This window comes from Diplotaxodon limnothrissa, linkage group LG9 (genome assembly GCF_057381915.1).
Source record: "Diplotaxodon limnothrissa isolate DT_005_m linkage group LG9, D_limnothrissa_male_GT1.1, whole genome shotgun sequence".
Taxonomy (NCBI): domain Eukaryota; kingdom Metazoa; phylum Chordata; class Actinopteri; order Cichliformes; family Cichlidae; genus Diplotaxodon; species Diplotaxodon limnothrissa.
Genome location: NC_140604.1, coordinates 34,510,891 through 34,533,698, shown reverse-complemented (window position 1 = coordinate 34,533,698; position 22,808 = coordinate 34,510,891). Strand labels below are relative to the sequence as shown.

The following is a 22,808-nucleotide window of genomic DNA, read 5'->3' as shown; positions in this document are numbered from 1 at the left end:
TTCAATTACCAGTGAACATGGTAAGTAATGGTAATGTGAAAATTTCTTTTTCACTCTGACTTGAGTGAAAAAGAATAATTTTTTCAGAGAGTGCATGTCTTTGCAAATAAAAACAAGTACTGACTGTATTATTTTTGTTGCACAGATTAAAGTTATTGTTAGTGTCATGGTCTGGGTGAGTGCCTGGAAATTTCCACCAGGCTCCTGAGGCTCCTTGGATCTGCCCATGGGCAGGGCCACCACAGCTTCACTCACCTGGAGCTAACTGAGTCAATCAGGCTTAAGCTCTATGCTGACGTTTCTTTGCCAGTTCGTCAACTACTTGATGTTGGTACTACTTGATGTTTCATGTTTACGCTCTCAAAAATGTTATGCTTATGCTGTTTGTCTTGAGCTGCAGGACACTCCACGGTGCAAACACTCACCTCTTTGATTCTGTCAGGGCTCAGAGGCCCGTGGCATGGAATGGACTCAGGTGCAGAACCAAAGACTGGAAGCTTGGAGTGATTTGCAAAAACAAAAACTTTTATTTACAAGTGTTCCTAACAGAAATATTCTAGACAAAAGACAAGATTAAGCTTTGTGCAAAAGCATGGCGTCTGTGAGGTGCGGGGCTAGGGCGAGCAAGGAACAGTCAGGTCACTAAACTGCTGAGACTGGATTGGGTCTGGTGGAACCTGTGGCAGACCAGGGTACTGAAACGTAGGAGAGGAAAATCAGAACAGTCCAAGGAGTTGTGTTTCCCCATTTGACAAGCTGGAATGGCTTATGTGTTTGCTGGCGGGGATTAGCTGGAGGTGGAGGCGAGGTCCAGGTGGGTACTGAGTCTCCCATATAGGTGTGCAGGGAGGCAGGCAGGTGAGAATGGCAGTTTGTCTGAAAAGGATTAAGCAGCAGCTGACCGGAATCCAGAAGCAAGGCTATGGCAGGGTTTGGAATGACGAGTCCAGGTACCGATGAGGTTAGCAGACGATCTGGCGAAGACTCATTGTGTGCGCTGCTCCTAAATACTGCCAGAATAATTGCCTGCAGCTGAGGAACGGGGAGGGGCAGGAAGGGCTCCACCCAGAGGAGAGCTGATGCTGTGCAAAGTTACTCAGGCTCGCCCAGACCATGACAGATTCTGGCTTCACACTGGCTCTCTGGAAATCTCTGTGCCTCAACTGCCTGCTCTCTCGCCACCTCGGAATCAACGGAACCCAGGTCAGCAGTCTCGCCTCCTCGAATTCTCCTGGACTCACAATCCTCTCCCTCAACACCTCTATCACTTCTCCTGCAAGTAAGCTGGGAAAATCTGTCATACTCACCTTCTCCGAAAACCACCTGGACTCTCGTTCTAACTCTGTTCACCTCTCTCCTCAGTGTGACCAGTACATACCTGCCACACTCAAGTTGACCTTGCCGTCCTATTTCCCTGGTTGCTCACCGCCACCTTACCACACCACGTTAGCCAAGCCACTGTGTATTTGCCACTGCTAAGTGTACCCTTGTATTACCTTGTTGAAACGTTATTTTTGCCTCCACTCTGGGTTACTGCGCTTTAGTTCAGTTCAAGTTACCATATGACTGGTACTATCGAAAAGTTAACTTCTTCAATTGTCCGTTGAGCGGGATCACCTCATTTGGTTTTAAAATTAGCATTTGATGCTACGTTGCTATGGTTGCAAGACACATGCTCACAAATTCGTTGTGTTACGCGGGTATTTGACTCTGGTGGTGCAGATTTTAAAGACTGAATACCTGTAAGAAGTTATCTATAGAATTTACTCGATAAATCTGAGGTAACAATTTGCATTGACTTTTTTGGGGTAGATTTAAGTCAATATATTGTGTATAAAATATTTAATTAAATTGGGTAAAATTTACCCCATATTTACGTATATATTCAACAGCTACTTACTCATTGAAATTAGATAAAATTAATTATATAATAACTAATAAAATTTAATTATTATCAGTTGATAAACATTACCTATTCATATAAGATAAAATGTACCCCCCAAAAAAGACATTCAGATGGTTCATCATCTCAATGTTTTTATTACATAAAAACACAGAATAAAGTGCAACACAACAGCTAATGCACACAACCCTTTCAAAGGCCACTTAGTCCATTTTAAAAGCCAAAAGCACAGAAACTCTACAGGTTGTTTCTGTGCATGTACGTTATCAAAAATATGGATACATAGAACAAAACACTAACACCAACATTCAATCTGTGTTTGCTGTCAGCAGAAAAAATACAGCTCCATCAAGCTATGTCTGGACAAAAGATTCTCTTGGAACAAGAAGGGAAATGTGTGTGCATTGCACAAGCTTATTTTTGAGGCCGTGGACCTTTTTCAGTAGTTTGGCCCCGTCAAGTTCCAAAAAATGTTTTTGATAAGTATCAAATGTGTTCTTCAGCTCCTTCGGATATTCGAGGTTGAGGGCATATATCAGTCCCATCAGCAGTACACATGCCTTCGTTCGGCTTCCACATCCCTCCATCACTTGGTTTCCCTCAATCACAGTGGACACATCTGATGGATCCTCCTCAGCCATGATGTTGTGGATCACAATCACCTTCATCATATTGTCTGTATAATCCTCACATTCTTACGTGTTAAAAAGAAAGAAACAAAAAGCATACACGTTTTATTTTATTTAAGATGCTTTTTCAATATATTTCAGTTTATCTAAAGAGGGGAGTGGACAGAAGATGAATGGAGAAGGGGAGAACGGGATAGGAGAGGACAGGAGAGAAGAACATTAGGATCCCTTGAGTTAATAAGTAAACTGTTATCAATATGACAAACCTGGCAGTCATGAAAAAGCTGCTTTCTATGAGGCTCGGGACCAGCACTCCTGTTGTTGGACAGAAAGACATCAACTCAGTGTTAAGTATTTTGGTTTTCCAATATATTAGCAATTTTCAGTGACATTTATATTAATCAGGCTGAACTTTAATCATACTTTAGATCAGCCTGTTTTACTTATTGTTTTATTTGTGCTTTGGTTTGGGGAAGTTGTTTCTGTACTGATCTTTTCCTGTCTTCTGTTATTAGACTTGAGATATGACTGCATTATGCTGTTGCTGGTGACTCCAGTTAATTCTACAAGACATGCTGTGTAAGTAAACAAACAACAACAGTTTAGTCTGCATTTCTTGAAAGATCACATCCCCAAACTTAGTTTAGAGGGTCTACACTGTATATAGTGAAGTCTGCAAGTTTTCTAACAGCAAAATTTGTTTTGTGCCCAAATCATTTTGCACATCATTAGAATGAAAGTTATTGGCCATGTTTGCATAGCCATTTTTAAAATGATGCTTTCATGACATTATTGTATGTTGGGTGGTGGTCACGGCTATCCAGACTGACAAGTGGGACATTGAATGTCACCTCTCCGGTGGGGAGGGGGCCTGAGATTGTCTAAATTGGAGTCTGTTCTATACCAAATGCAGAAAAATTGTTTTAAGAAAGCAATTAAGTTCAAGTTGCAAAAAATATGATTGTTTGCTTGCAGGACACCAGGAGAGATGAGTCCTCCGTCACAGATGGTGTGGTCAGTGAAGATGGTCGCCTGCAGGTTCAAGCTCATTGCATCTCCAACCCACATCCACTGCCACTGTACTTAAGGGAAGTTAAAGACTTTCTTCTGCACCTACATTTGGATCACCTCGATCCATGACAGTCATTCAGGCAGTAATGCCTGGACTGGAAACAAGCCATCCTTAAAGTATTACAACATTCCAGCTCCTGTGTTGGAATGAAAAACAAATGTGTTGTTTTAATCAGAGACGGCACTTGTGACAGAACAACAAATATTTTATTTCGGCTATATAAGTAATGTAAGTACAAAACAAACTTGTGGTAGGCCTAAACTTATTTTCAGAATAATTACATCTGAGACTTTGTTTCATTGTAAGATTATAACAGTGATGGCAATATAATTGTTTGTTGTTCAGCAGAACAGTGTCCAGTATGTTGGCTGTTATACTTTGTTGTGTTTGAAAATAAAAGTTGGGCTGATTTTAACGTCATTACAAAAAGTGTTGTTAATTATTTTTAATCAAATTCAGGTTACCACAAATAGTTTTTTTTTTTTCATTTAGTTGAACTTGAAATGTTCAACAGAAATATCAAGTTATTCCTAATACTGCAGACTTGCAATGAATAAGTTGTCTTAACAGTCATCTTAAGTAAGCTTTACTTAGTTTTTTTGAGGCAACGAGTTTACATAGTTTTTTTTTTTTTTTTTAAATTCTGGGAACTAAAGAGGCTGTACAGTGTACTCAAAATGGGTAAGTTGCCCTAGCTTAATCATCTTGAGTAAAATGTTACTCAATTTTTTTGAGGCAACGAGTTTTACATAGTTCTGTGAACTAATTAGATTTTACAGTGGGTCAGCTTGAAGACCTGTGATACAAAACCAATTAATAGATCAGTCAGACATTTCTTTCATATGCTACTTCTACTATGCTATGATTATTACTACTACTATTATTTTTACTATTAAATACTACTGTTTCCAAGAGGAGAAAAGATTATAATGTAATTAGAATAACATTCTTAGCATTAAAATTCAAAGAAACATTAAAGAAAACATGAAAGAGTTGATGTATTACAGAGCAGGGATTTCAGCAGAAGTTACAGTAGCTTTCACAACAAACTTTGAAACTGCAACAACACTGTCTGTCTCTTCAGATTCATCATGAACCAATTTTTAATGATGAGAATGATTTCAGCCAGTCTCATGATCACGCTGATGTTTGCACAGAGCAGATAATGAAGTGAATGTTTTTGCACATTGGTAACAGTGAAACTGTTTATTTGCAGCGTGGTATCGTTTGTGTTCAGAGTATGAACTGAGATTCTTGAAGCTCTTGTCACACTGGTCACAGATGAAGTTCCCTTCAATGTGTGTATCTTCATGATCATTACAACGACTTGAATGTGAGAAGCATTTGTCACAGTGTCTGCACTTATATGGTTTCTCTCCTGTGTGGACTCTTTTATGTACATTAAGCTGACTTGCAGTGGTGAAGCATGACCCACACTGGTCACAGACATGCTTTTTAATCCTTTGATGACAGAGTTCGTGCGTTTTTAATATACTTGGTGTGGGGAAGCCTCTTCCACATTCTTTGCAGTAGTTCATTTTCTCTCCAGTGTGTCTACGTTGGTGTCGATTTAGGTTCACTTGATTACTGTAAGTTTTTCCACAAAGGTCACAACGAAACGCTTTCCCACCACCACAGCGACGACAGGGTTGAGAACTGGATCCATCTGTGTCGCTCTGTTTCTAAACAAAGACAGTGTAAGTCAGGGAATTCTTTCAACATTTTTATCCTGAACGTCGCCTGAAATAAAGAGCAGCTCTGCCAGTATTTACATTTTACATTAACATTATAACACTCAGCTTACTGGGCAAAAATGACTCTCCATTTGTAGGTAATTAACTTAATGGGAAGATTGGTGGTTAAACCTCTGGATGCTCTACTCTGCATGCCACAAGATACTAATCCCAAGCTGCTCTCCGATGCATCTAATTGAGTGTAAATGTTAGATAGAAAGGGGGGAAGCTTTTAAAACTTTACTTTTTTGCAACATTGGGAAAATTTCAGGAGATTTGTGTCAGACTTATTTACATTAAGTTTTCATGTCTCATGAAATAGAGTAGGGCGATATAACCAAAAATATTTATCACAACATACATTTGAAAATTTGCGATGATGATATAACTGACGATATGTGGCTGGGAGGTGCAAATCACATTTACAACACCAACAACAAAATAACATTTCCGAAAATACTTTTACATTTAAAAAAAAAACAACATTACAACAAAATAACATTTCAGAAAACACTTTAACAAGTCCGCAACAAATTAACAAGTGGTTCTTGACGGAAAGGGATTGTCTGAAATACCGGAAGTGACTCAACAATTAGGCTTACTTCACATTTGTAGTACAGAAAAAGTGATTTGTAGTCAGCTAAACGAGGGCTTTTCAGAGAAGTAGTGTTTAATTAATGTTTGAAGAGATTTTACAAGAGTAGGGGTGAGATAATGATGTCCAGATTTTTAGCGGTGATTTTCTTAAAATATCCAGGCCTTAACCCTCTCAAGGCAGGCGTTGCCGATTTGCAACAGTTAAAAACTAACAACCTGATTACCCCACATACATATTTTATGAGTTTTTTTTTTTTTTTTTAACTCAGAAGTACCACTGCAGGACTTGGTTGTGCATTAGCAACAAAAAGTTTAATTTGAGCCTGAGAGGGTTAAAACAGTCATTCTCCACACTCCAGCCCAGCAGGTGGCGGTAAGCGCCTTTAAATTAGCAGAAGAAGAAGCAGCAGCAGCTAAACTGCACATACAGGAGTGGAGAGGCTAAAGCTAACGCCAGAAAATGGGCAAAACATCTTCCATTCATCTATGCAGTGCAGCGAGCACCGTCAGGGTAATAAATGTAACAAAGCGCTGTGAGGAGTTAGTTTCTAGACGATTGATGACATGGTTTATCTTTTCATTCTTTCCCAACCTGGAAGCAACACGAGGCAGCTTGTGTATCGGATGTTACCAAAAGAAGGCGTCTATTTTGGAGAGCAGCTGTGAGACGAGCTGATATCCAGTTCTCTTCCATCTCCAAATATCTGTTGGTGCTCCGGCCATTTTCATTCCAGTAAGTTCTAAATATCTTCACTCTTTATAGCCTATTAGTTTTATTTTTGATGCGCTCTGAGCTCATAGCAAATTAGAACAAACATCCTAATGAGTGATTTTGCAGAACTATGTTCTATTTATAGAGTTGCTAATTATTTGGCATTATTGCAGCAAACCAGCCTATGAAATGGATGAAACATCGTGACTGAGTTCCAGCGCTACACAATGGACCTGCTTCAAACATACCACCATGCCAATCAGATTACTTCTTCCATGTGAGGGTGAAGAGGTGACCCTTCTGGATAAGATGGTGAAGGTTTGCTGCGTTTGATGAACAGTGTGATAATAAAACCAGGGAAAAATGAAACTTGCTCTTCTTAAATATTCTTAAGTCTTGTGCTGTATAAATAGCGGTATTTTTCAAAAGATACAGTAAATTAAGTAGTGTTAATAGTGGGTGATATCATGTAAACACTGTCATTTTTAAACTCTAAAGGACATGGATTCAACACTAACTGATGTGATGTTCTATAAAGTGATTTTAATTTTTAAAAAACGGCAAAAATTAGTTCATTTCTTTATTCAACTTTTGAACAGTGGTACTCAGTACATACTCAGTAAATGCAAATTATTTACATGGTAGTGCACTACAGGCATAAATCTAGACCCCGTCAACTCCAAAGCCCTATCGTTGAGTCACTTCCGGTATTTCAGACAATCCCTTTCCGTCAAGAGCCACTTGTTTATTTGTTGCGGACTTGTTAATTTGTTGCGGACTTGTTAAAGTGTTTTCTTATTTTGTTGTCAATTTTTTTAGTGGTTTTTTTTATGTAAAAGTGTTTTCGGAAATGCTATTTTGTTATTTATGTTGTAAATGTGATTTGCACTTCCCAGCCACCGTAAAATACTTTACAATTCCACAACTTTATTAGTGCAAAAAAACCCCCCCAAACATCAATGTAAACAAGCAGCTGCTTTTTTATGTGCATTAAAGTTGTAAAAATGTAACAGTGCAAATGCAAATTCCTTGCTGAAAGTTTAACCAAATGGCATTTCAAGTGGGAATTGGCCGACATATCTGCAACATAAACATTAGGGGTGCAACGATACACAAAATTCACGGTTCGGTTCGATACTTTGGTGTCACGGTTCGATATTTTTTCGATACAAAAAAAATGTTCATGCTTTTTTAATTTGTCATTTATTAAACTTATAAATATATATTTTAACTCAAAAGTACAGCTTTTAAATTTAATGTTGCTGAAACAACAAAGGGATAAAAAAATAAATATATCTGATTGAGAAATCACTCATCTTTGGAAAAGAGAGTTTATTACAGAGAAATGGCTCTTTCCAAAATAAAAGCTATACTATACGCTTCTTCTGGGCTATATTCTCAGCAGCATATTAAACATATCAGGTCCCCATAAGGAGAATCCTGTGCTAACGGCTGTCTAAATGACTTGGGTAAAGTATGTAGCATGCGTGCTTGTTGTTTTTGTCTTCTTCCACTTGTCTTTGCACTAGGATGATGTCGGCATAAACGTGCAGTCATATTCGTTGTGTTCCCACTAGTGCTGTCAGCGTAAATCTGAAATGACGTTAACGCCACAACACGGCAAATCTCCGTTAACGAGCTACTGCGGATCGCCCCGTGCGTGGGGCTGGACGGTGTCAACACCTTAACGAGCTAACTGCGCTAACGCACTAGCTCCCACCCATGTAATTGAGCATTGCGTGGCACATCCGACATACTGTTTTACTTTTGTCCATGATGCGCTTACCTTCAGGGTCATACGTCACATGAAAATAGTTCCAAAGGCCAGATCTGAATGAGGTTCAATTTGCCATGTTGCAACGAGCTTAGCGTCTGTCTTGCTAGCTTGCGCTGCGCTCAGTGGATCTGCACTCGACAGTGCAGCCTAGGCGGAGTAGTTGAATGCAGATTCACTGAGCTCTCAAAACAGACAGCATCGTCAGAAGAAAAGTTGATAAAATAAATAAAAAAATTTGTATTGTTCAATACATATGCGTACCGAACCGAAAGCACTGTATCGAACGGTTCAATATCGATATGAGTATTGTTGCACCCCTAATAAACATGTATAATATCCACAAAACTTAAAAAGAGGTTATACACACACAATACGGTAATATTATGTTGAAGCACAGTACGTATCACTCCGCGAGGCTCCGCCTACGATAGCCATAATGCTCCGAAAATCCATCAAACATTGCGGATCCGTAGTTTAGCAAAGTCGTACTAAAATGTTTGACAGATTTTCGAGCGCTGTGTACCACAGAAAAATTGTTTCGAGGTCAGTAAACACAACCAGAATTCATACATAAGTCACACAGGATTATAAGGGGCACTGTCGATTCTCAGAAAAATCAAAGGATTGATTTTAAGTGTGCTGTATTTTCCAAAAAACACGGTAATAGCGACGGCCGGCTAGCATGCGCTACCAAAAATAGTGCTAATAGTGCAGTATCTGACGGACGAAAGCTAAACCAGTTCCACACCACTGAAGTTGCAGCATTTTTACAAACCAATTCTGGTTCATCTGTTTCATTCAATGATCCACTTTCACCCTTCTCATTCTGCATCGCTGCCATGCTTTTTCCACCATGTATGAAAACAAAGGCACTGCGCATGTGCGTTTTACCCCTATTCTATCGCAATATTTCATTTTTTTTATTGTTGCCCAACATTACACCGGTATTACTGTGAATGGTGTGATATGGCCCAGTCCTACTTTGAAATTAAACTTAATTCACATAATACTTCAAAATAACTGCAACTGTAAAAATATAAATACATACCTCACAGTAACTGCACTTGTAGAGTTTCTTTCTGCTGTGAATCTTTTGGTGTGATTTCAGGGAACGTGGAGTTTTAAAAGCCTTTTCACACAGGTCACATTTGTAAGGTCTCTCCTCAGTGTGGGTAAACATGTGCTCCTGTAGGCCTTTGTATGTCACAAACAGTTTGTCACACTGATCACAGAACCAAACATCATTGCCAGTGTGAAGGCGTTGGTGGATATTTCTGCTGACTAGCCAGCGGAAGGTTTTTCCACAAATGTCGCAGCTGTACGCCGTAATTCCAGAGTGGGTAACTTCATGACGTCGTAAGTTGCTACTGCGAGCAAAACCTTTACCACACTGATTACAGCTGTACGCTTTAACTCCACTGTGGACAAGTTGGTGTGCTATTAAGTTTGCAGGATGGTTAAAAGACTTTCCACAAATGTCACAGCTGTATGCCTTAATTCCAGAGTGGGTGACTTGATGACATCGTAAGTAGCTACTGCGAGCAAAAGCTTTACCACACTGATCACAGCTGTACGCTTTAACTCCACTATGGATGAGTTGGTGTGTTTTTAAGCTTTCAACCCGGGTAAAAGACTTTCCACACAAGTCACAGCTGTACGCTTTAACTCCATTGTGGACAACTTTGTGTCTTTTTAAATTTGCAGGATTGTTAAAAGACTTTCCACAAATGTCGCAGCTGTACGCCTTAATTCCAGAGTGGGTAACTTCATGACGTCGTAAGTTGCTACTGCAAGCAAAAGCTTTACCACACTGATTACAAGTGTACGGTTTAACTCCACTGTGGATGAGTTTGTGTGTTTTTAAGCTTCCAGCCTGGGTAAAAGACTTTCCACACAACTCACAGCTGTACGCTTTAATTCCAGAGTGGGTAACTTGATGACGTTTTAAGTCACTACTGCAAGGAAAATCTTTACCACATTCCTCACAGCTGTATGCTTTAACTGCACTGTGGATGAGTTGATGACGTTTCAGTTCTGACTTCCTAGTAAAATACTTCTCACACTCATCACAGCTGTATTTTTTCTTTCCCTTTTTTCTGTGAGGTTTGTCGGCCTCCTGAGAGCACTGACTTCTTGCTCCATGTTGGTCCTGCAGTGACAGAGATACAAACAGAGGCAGTGAGTGAAATGCAGTCGTGAAACAAACTGAAACTGTCTCCATTAGTGGGATCAAAGAGGTCAACAAACATGTTGTTGGTGTTTTACCACCACCTTCTGGTGATAGTATCACACTACAATGATGTGCTACAATGACAGTTGTAATTAAAATGACATTATTGAAAAAATGTGATGCGTCGAGCTGAGCAGACGTGAGTTTGTGAGCTCTGCACTGGACAGCTGTAAAATATTGGTATTTTAGCTCATTTTGCCAACAAACTGCCTCGAAATTTATATAATGTCTTTAGACAAGTTTTTTGCACACCCTGGATCAAGCAAAAAGAGAGAAATGGGCAAACGAGGAGTCAATTGCTCTGAAAATGAGACCAGGTGCGACGCTGAGGATGCACTAAGTACATTGCGGGATGATGTGACTGTGGACAAGGTGACTTCTAACATATCGAAAGTATTGGATAGTAAGATATCCGAAGTCATAAAGCCAATAAACGAGCTCACTGAGAAATTCGACAGTCGGATAGAAAGAATGGGAACAGTGGAGCAGCGGGTCTCGGACTTGGAAGATGTTACAGCTACAAGTGAGCCACGTATTGCCGCTCTCGAGACCCAGCTTAAGAAGGCCATGGAGCGTCTGGAAAACTTTGAGAATCAGAGCCGGCGGCAGAACGCGAGGATTGTCGGGCTAAAAGAAGGTGCGGAGGGTAGTACAGTACTGTTAACAAGCTAAGGTATAGAGTATACTTTGATTTTTGACATACACTCCAGTGCAGGTATGTTACGCGTCTGTATCCCCCTACAGCTGTACTTTAGAGCAGGGTACACCTAGATGTGTAATTTATTTTGCTTTACTTTTTGTTATTTGTGTTGGGGAGGGTTGAGGTTTCCAGGCTTTGTGTTCAGGTTTTGCTGGGAACCAGTGTTTTTGTTTTATGTTCAACTATTTTGGTTAATAGGTTCAGACTGGTCAAATGTAGATTTGTTTAAACATGTAAACAGCACAAAATATATATTGCTTTTCTTGTATGTCAGTTAAGATAACTACTTGGAATGTTAAAGGGTCCAACAATGTGATGAAAAGAAAGTCAATTTTAAATTCTCTGAAGAAAGATTTGATTCACATTGCTTTTTTGCAAGAAACCCATCTGACAGATGATGAACATAGAAAATACTGTAGAGAATGGGTTGGTCAAATGTTTTTCTCATCCTACTCCACAAATAAAAGGGGAGTTATTACTCTTATACACAAAAACCTTCCTTTCAGTGTTACAGCCACTCACAAGGACAATGATGGAAGGTATATATTGGTCAAAGGGATGTTGCATGGGAAAACTGTTCTCCTAGGTAATATATATGCACCAAATCCACAGGATGATGAGTTTTGCAGAATATTATTCAGTCAATTAATGGACATGGACTGTGCTAACATAATATTAGCGAGTGACTTTAACTGTGTTCTATGCCCCAAAATGGATAAATCTCCCCCACAATCTACTTCGTCAAAAAATTCCAAAACCCTTTGGCAAATTATAAATGAGCTTGACCTTATACAGGGAGTGCAGAATTATTAGGCAAATGAGTATTTTGTCCACATCATCCTCTTCATGCATGTTGTCTTACTCCAAGCTGTATAGGCTCTAAAGCCTACTACCAATTAAGCATATTAGGTGATGTGCATCTCTGTAATGAGAAGGGGTGTGGTCTAATGACATCAACACCCTATATCAGGTGTGCATAATTATTAGGCAACGTCCTTTCCTTTGGCAAAATGGGTCAAAAGAAGGACTTGACAGGCTCAGAAAAGTCAAAAATAGTGAGATATCTTGCAGAGGGATGCAGCAGTCTCAAAATTGCAAAGCTTCTGAAGCGTGATCATCGAACAATCAAGCGTTTCATTCAAAATAGTCAACAGGGTCGCAAGAAGCGTGTGGAAAAACCAAGGTGCAAAGTAACTGCCCATGAACTGAGAAAAGTCAAGCGTGCAGCTGCCAAGATGCCACTTGCCACCAGTTTGGCCATATTTCAGAGCTGCAACATCACTGGAGTGCCCAAAAGCACAAGGTGTGCAATACTCAGAGACATGGCCAAGGTAAGAAAGGCTGAAAGACGACCACCACTGAACAAGACACACAAGCTGAAACGTCAAGACTGGGCCAAGAAATATCTCAAGACTGGTTTTTCTAAGGTTTTATGGACTGATGAAATGAGAGTGAGTCTTGATGGGCCAGATGGATGGGCCCGTGGCTGGATTGGTAAAGGGCAGAGAGCTCCAGTCCGACTCAGACGCCAGCAAGGTGGAGGTGGAGTACTGGTTTGGGCTGGTATCATCAAAGATGAGCTTGTGGGGCCTTTTCGGGTTGAGGATGGAGTCAAGCTCAACTCCCAGTCCTACTGCCAGTTTCTGGAAGACACCTTCTTCAAGCAGTGGTACAGGAAGAAGTCTGCATCCTTCAAGAAAAACATGATTTTCATGCAGGACAATGCTCCATCACACGCGACCAAGTACTCCACAGCGTGGCTGGCAAGAAAGGGTATAAAAGAAGAAAAACTAATGACATGGCCTCCTTGTTCACCTGATCTGAACCCCATTGAGAACCTGTGGTCCATCATCAAATGTGAGATGTACAAGGAGGGAAAACAGTACACCTCTCTGAACAGTGTCTGGGAGGCTGTGGTTGCTGCTGCACGCAATGTTGATGGTGAACAGATCAAAACACTGACAGAATCCATGGATGGCAGGCTTTTGAGTGTCCTTGCAAAGAAAGGTGGCTATATTGGTCGCTGATTTGTTTTTGTTTTGTTTTTGAATGTCAGAAATGTATATTTGTGAATGTGGAGATGTTATATTGGTTTCACTGGTGAAAATAAATAATTGAAATGGGTATATATTTGTTTTTTGTTAAGTTGCCTTATAATTATGCACAGTAATAGTCACCTGCACACACAGATATCCCCCTAAAATAGCTAAAACTAAAAACAAACTAAAAACTACTTCCAAAAACATTCAGCTTTGATATTAATGAGTTTTTTGGGTTCATTGAGAACATGGTTGTTGTTCAATAATAAAATTATTCCTCAAAAATACAACTTGCCTAATAATTATGCACTCCCTGTAGATGTCTGGCGACACTATAACCCATTATCTAAAGAATACACTTTCTACTCTAACCCTCACTTGTCAGCATCTTGTATAGATTATATTTTTATGTCCAAGTGTATCAGTCAGTTAGTTTAGCAGGTAAATATTGGTCATATAGGTCTCTCTGACCATGCTCCTGTAGTCCTAACCATTCAACCCATGAGACATATTGAGCGCTCCATGTCTTGGAAGATGAGTGCACTGTCTCTTTTGGATGAGAAATTTATACACTTCATAACAGAGCAAACAACATTATTTTTAGAAATAAATGATAAAGGGGAGATAGACACGAGAACTTTATGGGATAGCTATAAGGCTTACATGAGAGGGATGATTATTTCATACAAGTCATAAAAGAAAGCAACGATTAACAAGGTAGTTAGAGATCGAGAATAATATAAAAAAGCTGGAGAAACAATATTATGTAACAAAATCAGCTGAAACCTAAAGTGAGCTTAATATTGCCAGGACATCTCTGCATAATTTGTTAATGCGAAAGGCTGAAAGAGATGTCCTTCTTGCCAGACGACAACTTTTTGAATCAGCTAATAAGCCTAACCGCTTTTTGGCTTGTCTTGCAAGGAATACTTCATCAAGTTATTTTATCACAGCTATTGTGGATGTGAAAACCGTAGGAAACTGTCAGATTAATGAGTGATTTAGAGAATTCTATACAAACTTATATCAGTCTGAGATGGATATAACAAGGCTTAACTCAGGCTTTTTTCTAAACGACTTAGTATTCCCTCAGCTCAGGTTAGCCTGCTGGAGTCACCCATCACATTGATGGAGGTGGACAAAGCAATATCTGCACTCCAGTCAGGGAAATGTCCGGGGGCAGATGGCCTTCCAGTAGAATTTTTAAGGTAATGAAAGTGAAGTTAAATAGTTTATTATTAAGGGTTTTTAATAAAGCATTTGAAAAATCGAAACTCCCAGAATCTATGTACCAGGCTAATATAACATTGATAGCTAAAAAAGATAAAAACCCAGAGTTATGCTCATCTTACAGGCCTATTAGCGTTCTTGGTGTTGATAATAAGATACTTTCAAAGATACTGGCTTTTAGGCTAGAAAAAGTAATGTCCTCTACTGTGCATGCTGACCAGACAGGCTTTATTAAGGGGTGGAATTCTTACAATAATACTCGACGTCTATTTAATATTATTCATTTTTTAAAAATTTTATCAGATCTCCGGGGTTGTTGTTTCTATGGATGCTGAAAAGGCATTTGATAGAATTGAATGAGAATATCTGTTTGAAATAATGAGAAGATTTGGGTTTGGAAAAAACTTTTTGGGGTGGATCAAAATTATATACAAATCACCAATAGCATCAGAGTTAACTAACGGCTTGCTATCCTCCCCAATTACATTGAGCAGAGGTACAGCACAAGGTAGTCCATTGTCACCACTATTATTTGCTTTGGCCATCGAGCCTTTGGCCATGGCCATTAGACAAAATCCAAGTGTTCCTGGAGTTAAATTTGGGGATAGACAACATAAAATCCTGCTCTATGCAGACGATATTCTTCTGGCACTGACTGACCCTGCTAACGCTCTACCTGTTCTTACTAGGTGTATCAAGGACTTTGGTCTTATATCTGGATACAAGGTAAATTTTGATAAATCTGTTATAATGACTCTGTGTAGTGGAAGGACACTGAACCTTTATATGTTAAACCTTTTCATTGGGCACCATCAGGTTTTGTATATTTGGGAGTTAAAGTTACACCAAATGTTGGTCACTTATATAGAGAAAACATTAATGGAATGGTTCAAGATCTTCGAGAGATGCTGACAAGATGGAGGTCACTTCCAATGTCATTTTTGGGAAGAATAAATCTCATTAAGATGGTAATCCTACTGAAAATACGATATTATATAGGCATGGTGTTTGTAATTTTGAAATCAGAAGATATTAAAGTAATTAACAAGGCTATGGTGGATTTCATTTGGGCAGGAAGAAAACCCAAAATTAAATTGGAGACACTACAGTTACCGAAAGATCTGGACAGATGGGGAGTGTCAAACATAGAAAATTATGTTCTCTCAATACAAGCAAGGTTTCTTTCTGCCTGGATACATGAACATTCTGATCTGCCATGGATAAAAATTGAGGAAGTATTACGTAAACCATCCTCACCTGTTAACATTTTAGGGAAACGTTTAAATGATTTACCTCACGTAATAAAGTATAACCCACTAATATATAATGCTATGTGGACGTGGGGAAAACTGAGAAAAATTTTTAACAGAAGTCTTCCGTTTAATATTTTGTCAACGTTTATAAATAATCCAGACCTTCTACCGCAAAACATAGGGTTGAGGTTTGTGGGATGGCATAAAGTAGGTGTAAAGAGGTTTTATGTCCTCTTTAAACATGGTGGGTTTAAATCATTTGAATCCTTGAAGTCCCAGTATTCTATGTCAAAGACTGAGTTTTATAAGTATTTGCAATTGAGAAATTATGTGTTAAAAAATGCTAAATCATTTTCGGTTGGAGAAATTCTTTCTAGATAATAGGGAGCGTAAACATTTTGTATCAAAGTTTTATTCAGAGATTTATGCCCTAATTGTGGATAAACTGGCATGGTTGAGAAAATCTTGGGGGACATTACTTAAGTGTGAAATAGATATACAGGCATGGGACAAAATCCTGCTCCTTCCATCTAAAATCTCTGTTTGTAACCGATTTAAAGAACTGCAGTACAAAATCCTGCACAACGTATATATTTCTCCATATATTTATAGTAAGTACAATATGGGAACATCTCCAAATTGTCTCAAGTGTAAGGTCAGAGTGGGCACTAGATTCCATTGCTTGTGGGAATGTGTTATTATTCAGTCATTTTTGGAAAGAGGTCTGTCCCAATATTAGTACAGCCATTGGTCAGCAGGTAACAGAACACCCATTAATGTGCTTATTGGGATATATCCCTGTTTCACTGGTACAACATGAGCATGTAATTCAGTCACTGTTAATGTTGGCCATAAGTAGTCTGTGTTAGCTGCTGTGTTGTATTTATTTACAGTGTGATAAGAATCTCTGCAGGTCCTTCCACTAATGAAAAGTAGTGGTATGTAAGCATGCTCCGTTAGAGCCACCAATCATGTGTATATGTTCAGTGCTTATGCGTCTATAGGCTGAAGCTGAAGGGGTATGCAACCTTTTCTTTTGAACTGCTTTTCTCCTGTTTCTGAGCTTGGAAGCGAGGAGTAGCTATTGTCATCTGTTTGTTAGTTTGTTTTTTCCCCTTAGGGTTTAGCTAAGTTTCCTCTGGCGGGACTTAGTTGGTTTTGTGTATTATTTTGGCCTGGGTTCACTCTGGAGCTATGCTTCCTGACATTAAATAAAAATCACCTTTTTTTTGCTCATAACTGGTTTTGGCCATTTGGTTTGGGAACCAGGGCGGGTACTTGCTTCTCTCTACCCAGAATCTTATGTGCATCTCTAAACACATAGAATAGGGGCTGAACATGCTGTTAACATCCAGCTGTGCACACAGTTTCAATAACAGTGTAACTGAGATATTTTTCTCACCTTTTGTGTTGAAGTCATTGTTTCCTCTGTAGTGGCTGAGCTGAGTCCAAATGGCCGAAACTGTTCCTCTGCTCCTCCACCAGACTCTTCTCCTCCTGTTACTCAGCTGGGACACAAAAGTATAGATATGTATTTTATCCCTGACAAGAAGAAGCAGAGCAAATAAACATTACTACACTCAGTGACAACAATATGAGATCTATATATCTATATATATCTATATCTATATATCTATATATATCTATATCTATATATCTATATATATCTATATCTATATCTATATATATCTATATCTATCTATATCTCTATATATATCTATATATCTATCGTTAATAAATCCACTCTCCACTCAGACCGAGACCTCCCAAGCTTTATGTGAAAAATTCCTAAACTATTTTTCAGATAAAACTATAGCACTAAGATCCACATATCTACCCATTGAGGACACATCTTTAACATCCGAACCCTCGTCGGTACTAGAACAGTTTGAATTTGTTTCCTTTCCGACCCTTAAGGAAATAATAGCTCAAACGAAAAATTCCAATTCCCGTCATGATGTGCTCCCTTCTCGCATTATCAAAAACGCCCTGAATATTGTAGGACCCTGGATTTTACTTATAATGAATTCATCACTACTATCAGGCTGCGTCCCTGCTGTGTTCAAACATGCAGTTATCCAACCTGTAATCAAGAAAAGTAATCTTGATCCTAATGTCCTCTCAAACTATAGGCCGGTATCGAAACTCCCTTTTATGGCTAAAGTCTTAGAGAAAATTGTTCTCAAGCAATTGCAATCTTTCTTAGAGGCAAATGGAATCAATGAAAAATTCCAATCTGGTTTTAAACCTCACCACAGTACCGAGACAGCTTTACTGAGAGTTTTTAACGATCTCCTCGTAACTGTTGATACAGGGCGCCCTGTGGTTTTAGTTCTTTTAGACTTGTCCTCTGCTTTTGATACGGTCGACCATGATATTCTCCTTTCAAGACTTGAACATGTAGTTGGCCTTAAAGGCAAAGTACTCTCATGGTTTAAATCATACCTATCCGAGCGGTTTTTCTCTGTCTCTATGGGAAATCACTCCTCTTCCCCCGCACCCCTTCGTTGAGGTGTTCCCCAGGGGTCTGTGTTAAGTCCCACGTTGTTCTCTCTCTATCTGTTACCCCTGGGAAAAATCTTTAGAAATCACAATATCTCTTTTCACTGCTATGCGGATGATATCCAAATCTATTTCCCTTTGGATTTGGATCTTCAATCCCCGCTATTGCCGTTGCTTAATTGTCTGTGTGACGTCAGAGACTGGCTACTGCATAATTCGCTCACCCTCAATGAAAACAAAACAGAAATTATCGTCTTTGGTAGCCACATGCCGTTGAAACAGCTTTCGGAGACTTTAGGTTCCTATGCCAGCCACTTATCGCCCACTGTCAGAAATCTCGGAGTAATGCTGGACAGCTCCCTCAAATTAGATAAGCAAGTGGCTGCAGTGGTAAAAACCAGCTTCTACCAACTACGCCAAATTTCGAAGGCAATGCCTTACCTACGACATAAAGACCTTGAAAGGCTCATTCATGCTTTTATAACCTCTAGACTGGACTACTGTAATTCTCTTTACTTAGGCCTCCAACTCTCTCTTATTCAACGCCTACAATTAGTCCAGAATGCCGCAGCACGCCTTTTAAGCGGCGCTAGAAGACAGGATCATATTACTCCCATTCTAGCTGACCTCCACTGGCTTCCTGTCAAATACCGTATTGTTTTTAAAATTCTTTTATATACTTTTAAAATCTTAAATAACTTGGCACCCAGTTATTTGATTGACCTTCTTAATCTATATATCCCTACAAGGGCACTCAGATCCTCTAATCAGGGGCTTCTAATGCAACCAATGTCTCGATTAAAGACGAAGGGGGATCGGGCCTTGGCTTTCGCTGCACCAAAACTCTGGAACAGCCTACCGGTTGATGTCCGTGGGTCGGAAACTATCCAATCTTTTAAATCTCGGTTAAAAACCCATCTATTTAAGCTCGCTTTTCAAACTACTTAGCTTAATTTTCCCTGATTCATGCCTGTTCTTATATTATTATTTTATAATTTTATTCTTTGTTAACTGTTTTCTCCTGTTGTAAATTGCAAGTATGGTTCGTTTGTGAAGCACTTTGTTGTACTTGTGACTTTTAAATGTGCTATAGAAATAACATTGAAATTGAAATATCTATATCTATCTATATATATATATATATCTCTATCTCTCTATCTATCTATCTATCTATCTATCTATCTATATATATATATATATATATATATATATATATATATATATATATATATATATATATATATAAAAACACCCAGCACGCCCCTGCGGGCGGTTTATCCTTCAAGCTCGGGTCCTCTACCAGAGGCCTGGGAGCTTGAGGGTCCTGCGCAGTATCTTAGCTGTTCCCAGGACTGCGCTCTTCTGGACAGAGATCTCCGATGTTGTTCCCGGGATCTGCTGGAGCCACTCGCCTAGCTTGGGAGTCACCGCACCTAGTGCTCCGATATATATATATATATATATATATATATATATATATATATATATATATATATATATATATATATATTAGGGGTGCAACGATATTCGTATCGATATTGAACCGTTCGATACAGTGCTTTCGGTTCGGTACGCATATGTATCGAACAATACAACATTTGTAATTTATTTTATCAATTTTCCTTCTGACGATGCTGTCTGTGTTGAGCGCTCAGTGAATCTGTGTTCGACTACTCCGCCTAGGCTGCACTGTCCAGCGCAGATCCACTGAGCGCTCAACACAGACAGCATAGTCAGAAGGAAGAGCGCAGGGCAAGCTAGCGAGACAGAAGTTAAGCTCTCCTTGCAACAGGCAAATTGAACCTCCCCCACCCTCATTCAGATCTGGCGTTTGGAATTATTTTGGTTTTCATGTGACGTATGACCCTGAAGGTAAGTGAGTCATGGACTAAAGTAAAACAGTATGTTGGATGTGCCATGCAATGCTCAATTACATTGGTGTGAGCTAGTGTGTTAGCGCAGTTAGCTCGTTAACGTGTTGGCCGTCTAGCCCCATGCACGGGGCGATCGGCGGTAGCTCGTTAACGGAGATTTGCCGTGTTGTGGCGTTAACGTCATTTCAACGAGATTAACCTGAAAGCACTAGTGGGAACACAACGAATATGACTGCACATTTACGCCGACATCATCCTAGTGCAAAGACAAGTGGAAGCAGACAAAAAAAAGCAAGCATGCTACTAACTTTAGTCGAGTCATTTAGACAGCTGTTAGCACATGATTCTCCTTATGCTGCTGAGAATATAGCCCAGAAGAAGCGGATAGTATAGCTTTTATTTTGGAAAGAGACATTTCTCTGTAATAAACTCTCTTTTCCAAAGATGAGTGATTCCTCAATCAGATACAGGGCTCGCAATATCGCTAGCCCAACGTCCCGGGGCTAGCGATTTTTTCAGTCGGGCTACCAAAATCTATCTCTTCCCTGCCCGTCGGGCTATTGTAGGAAAAATATATGTCAATGCTTTTGCATTCTTTCAGAAATGTAGCTGGGTAATTATGTCATTGGCATCGGTGAGCCACTGTCAATATGTGACATATTGAAGTCGCGTTTGAATTTGCGCTTGTTTTTTTGCTTTCACTTTGCAATCGTGCGAACTGTGTATAGAGAGCGACAGCACTGATCTGTGAGTGATGATAATTTGTGCACCAATTCCTCTGACATCGTCTTATTAATCGTTAGCTTACTATGCAAACATGACAAGTGAAATCTCCCGCAGCTTAAACATGTGAGAGGTTGATCGCGCAGAGAATCGCTGAGCTTATGTGAGTGCATGTGTAAAAGCATTTCAGTTCTGCTGAGCCAAATAAGACAGGTCAGGGTGAAGAAGTGACAGCCAAAGAAAAGCTTACCACAAAACGGAGAAATTATGACAAATCAGACTATGAGGCAAAAAGAAAGTGCAGCTTTATGGTTTCATGGACAAAAGAATTTCTGTGGCTGCAATATGACGAGCTAAATAACCAGGGCTGCACATAAGTGGTCCGCAGGTGCGCATTCACTGTCAAAATAAAAAACACGCACAAGGGTTAGGGTTAAATTTAAAAACTGTACTTTTGAGTTAAAATATATATTTATAATTTTAATAAATGACAAATTAAAAATGCATGAACAGTTTTTTGTATCGAAAAAATATCGAACCGTGACACCAAAGTATCGAACCGAACCGTGAATTTTGTGTATCGTTGCACCCCTAATATATATATATATATATATATATATATATAGATATAGATATCTATATATAGATAGATATATCTATAGATATATATATCTATATATATATCTATATATATCTATATATATCTATATATCTATATATCTATAGATCTATATATATCTATAGATCTATATATATCTATATATATCTATAGATCTATATATCTATAGATATATATATCTATATATCTATATATAGATATATAGATATATATATATATATATATATATATATATAGATAGATATAGATATATATATATAGATATATATAGAGAGAGAGAGAGAGCTGCACATTAACCACCACAATATATTTTTATTCTCTGTGCTTTCAATTATGAACACTGTTTACTTTCATCTGTTTCATTAGTTTTTGTTAACATCTTCCTGTGCATCACTTTACAGCAGCCACACTCATTAAAATGAGACTTTGTAGGTCGCTCTGATTTCCTGTTATCACTTAAATAGAAACGAGGCTGTAGAGGTTTGGTGCAGGCAGAAAAACAGCTGCAGGGACAATGAAAAGACTTTTCTGCTCCAACTTCTCCCAGCATGCTGAGCTAATGATTAGTTGGTGTTTTTCTCCAAACACTCTCTCACTCTTCTCTCAACGTGTTCACAATAAACTGTGAACAGACACCGAGGAGAGCAGCAGAAGACCTCATTCAGGAGCTAAACTCAACATGAACTGAACTCACAGTAAAGTTAGCTCGGTGCTTACCTTTAGATGAGCCCACAAACCGAGAGAAACTCCGCGATGAAGCTGCAACTCTTTCCAAACACAGGAAACAGATCAGGGAGCAGAGACCCACGTGGTTCACGCCGATCTCAGCTACGATCCAGGAGACAAGGGTGGGCAGATCGATGCAGATATCGATCCAAACGTTGGTAGTGGTATATGATCGATACTTTAGTTTGTTTCTCTCCTCTAAGTTCACTACTTTTCTCCCGTTTCATGAAAAAGCAGCTCTCTCTGCTCGACTCCTGTCCTGCACAAACACTTTGCTCCGCCCCCTTCTTCTTCTTCTTCTTAAATGTTATTGGCGGTTGGCGCATTACCGCCACCACTAGCATGGAGTGTGGACTGGAATGACGCCCCCCCCCCCCCCCCCCCCCCCCCAAAAAAAAAAAACACAAATCCGTTCAAACATTCTTCCCGCTTAAAAAAAAAACTGAAATAAAGCCTGGTAACTTTCACTTCCAGATTCCTTTTGCAATA

General features: G+C 39.2%; 1 protein-coding gene across 1 annotated transcript; it reads right to left on the bottom strand.

Annotated features, from left to right (window-relative positions):
- Nucleotides 1-614: 614 nt before the first annotated feature.
- LOC146625996 (uncharacterized) lies at nucleotides 615-22,363 on the bottom strand. Its single transcript, XM_085362226.1, has 8 exons — nucleotides 22,311-22,363; nucleotides 17,278-17,383; nucleotides 10,463-10,572; nucleotides 9,945-10,378; nucleotides 9,472-9,860; nucleotides 4,851-5,286; nucleotides 2,458-2,597; nucleotides 615-695 (listed from the first exon to the last, which is right to left on the bottom strand). The coding sequence occupies exons 2-8, from the start codon at nucleotides 17,293-17,295 to the stop codon at nucleotides 615-617; spliced, it is 1,608 nt and encodes a 535-aa protein (XP_085218352.1). The 5' UTR covers nucleotides 17,296-17,383; nucleotides 22,311-22,363.
- Between the last annotated feature and the right edge of the window lie 445 nt (nucleotides 22,364-22,808).

What these genes read in the sequence shown, in the direction of transcription:
- LOC146625996 (XM_085362226.1), bottom strand. An exon ending in GAGAAGTATTTTACTAGGAA is followed by an intron (nt 10,379 to 10,462) that starts GTCAGAACTGAA and finishes TTTTCCTTGCAG; the next exon opens with TAGTGACTTAAAACGTCATC. An exon ending in TCGCAGTAGCTACTTACGAT is followed by an intron (nt 9,861 to 9,944) that starts GTCATCAAGTCA and finishes CAAACTTAATAG; the next exon opens with CACACCAACTTGTCCACAGT.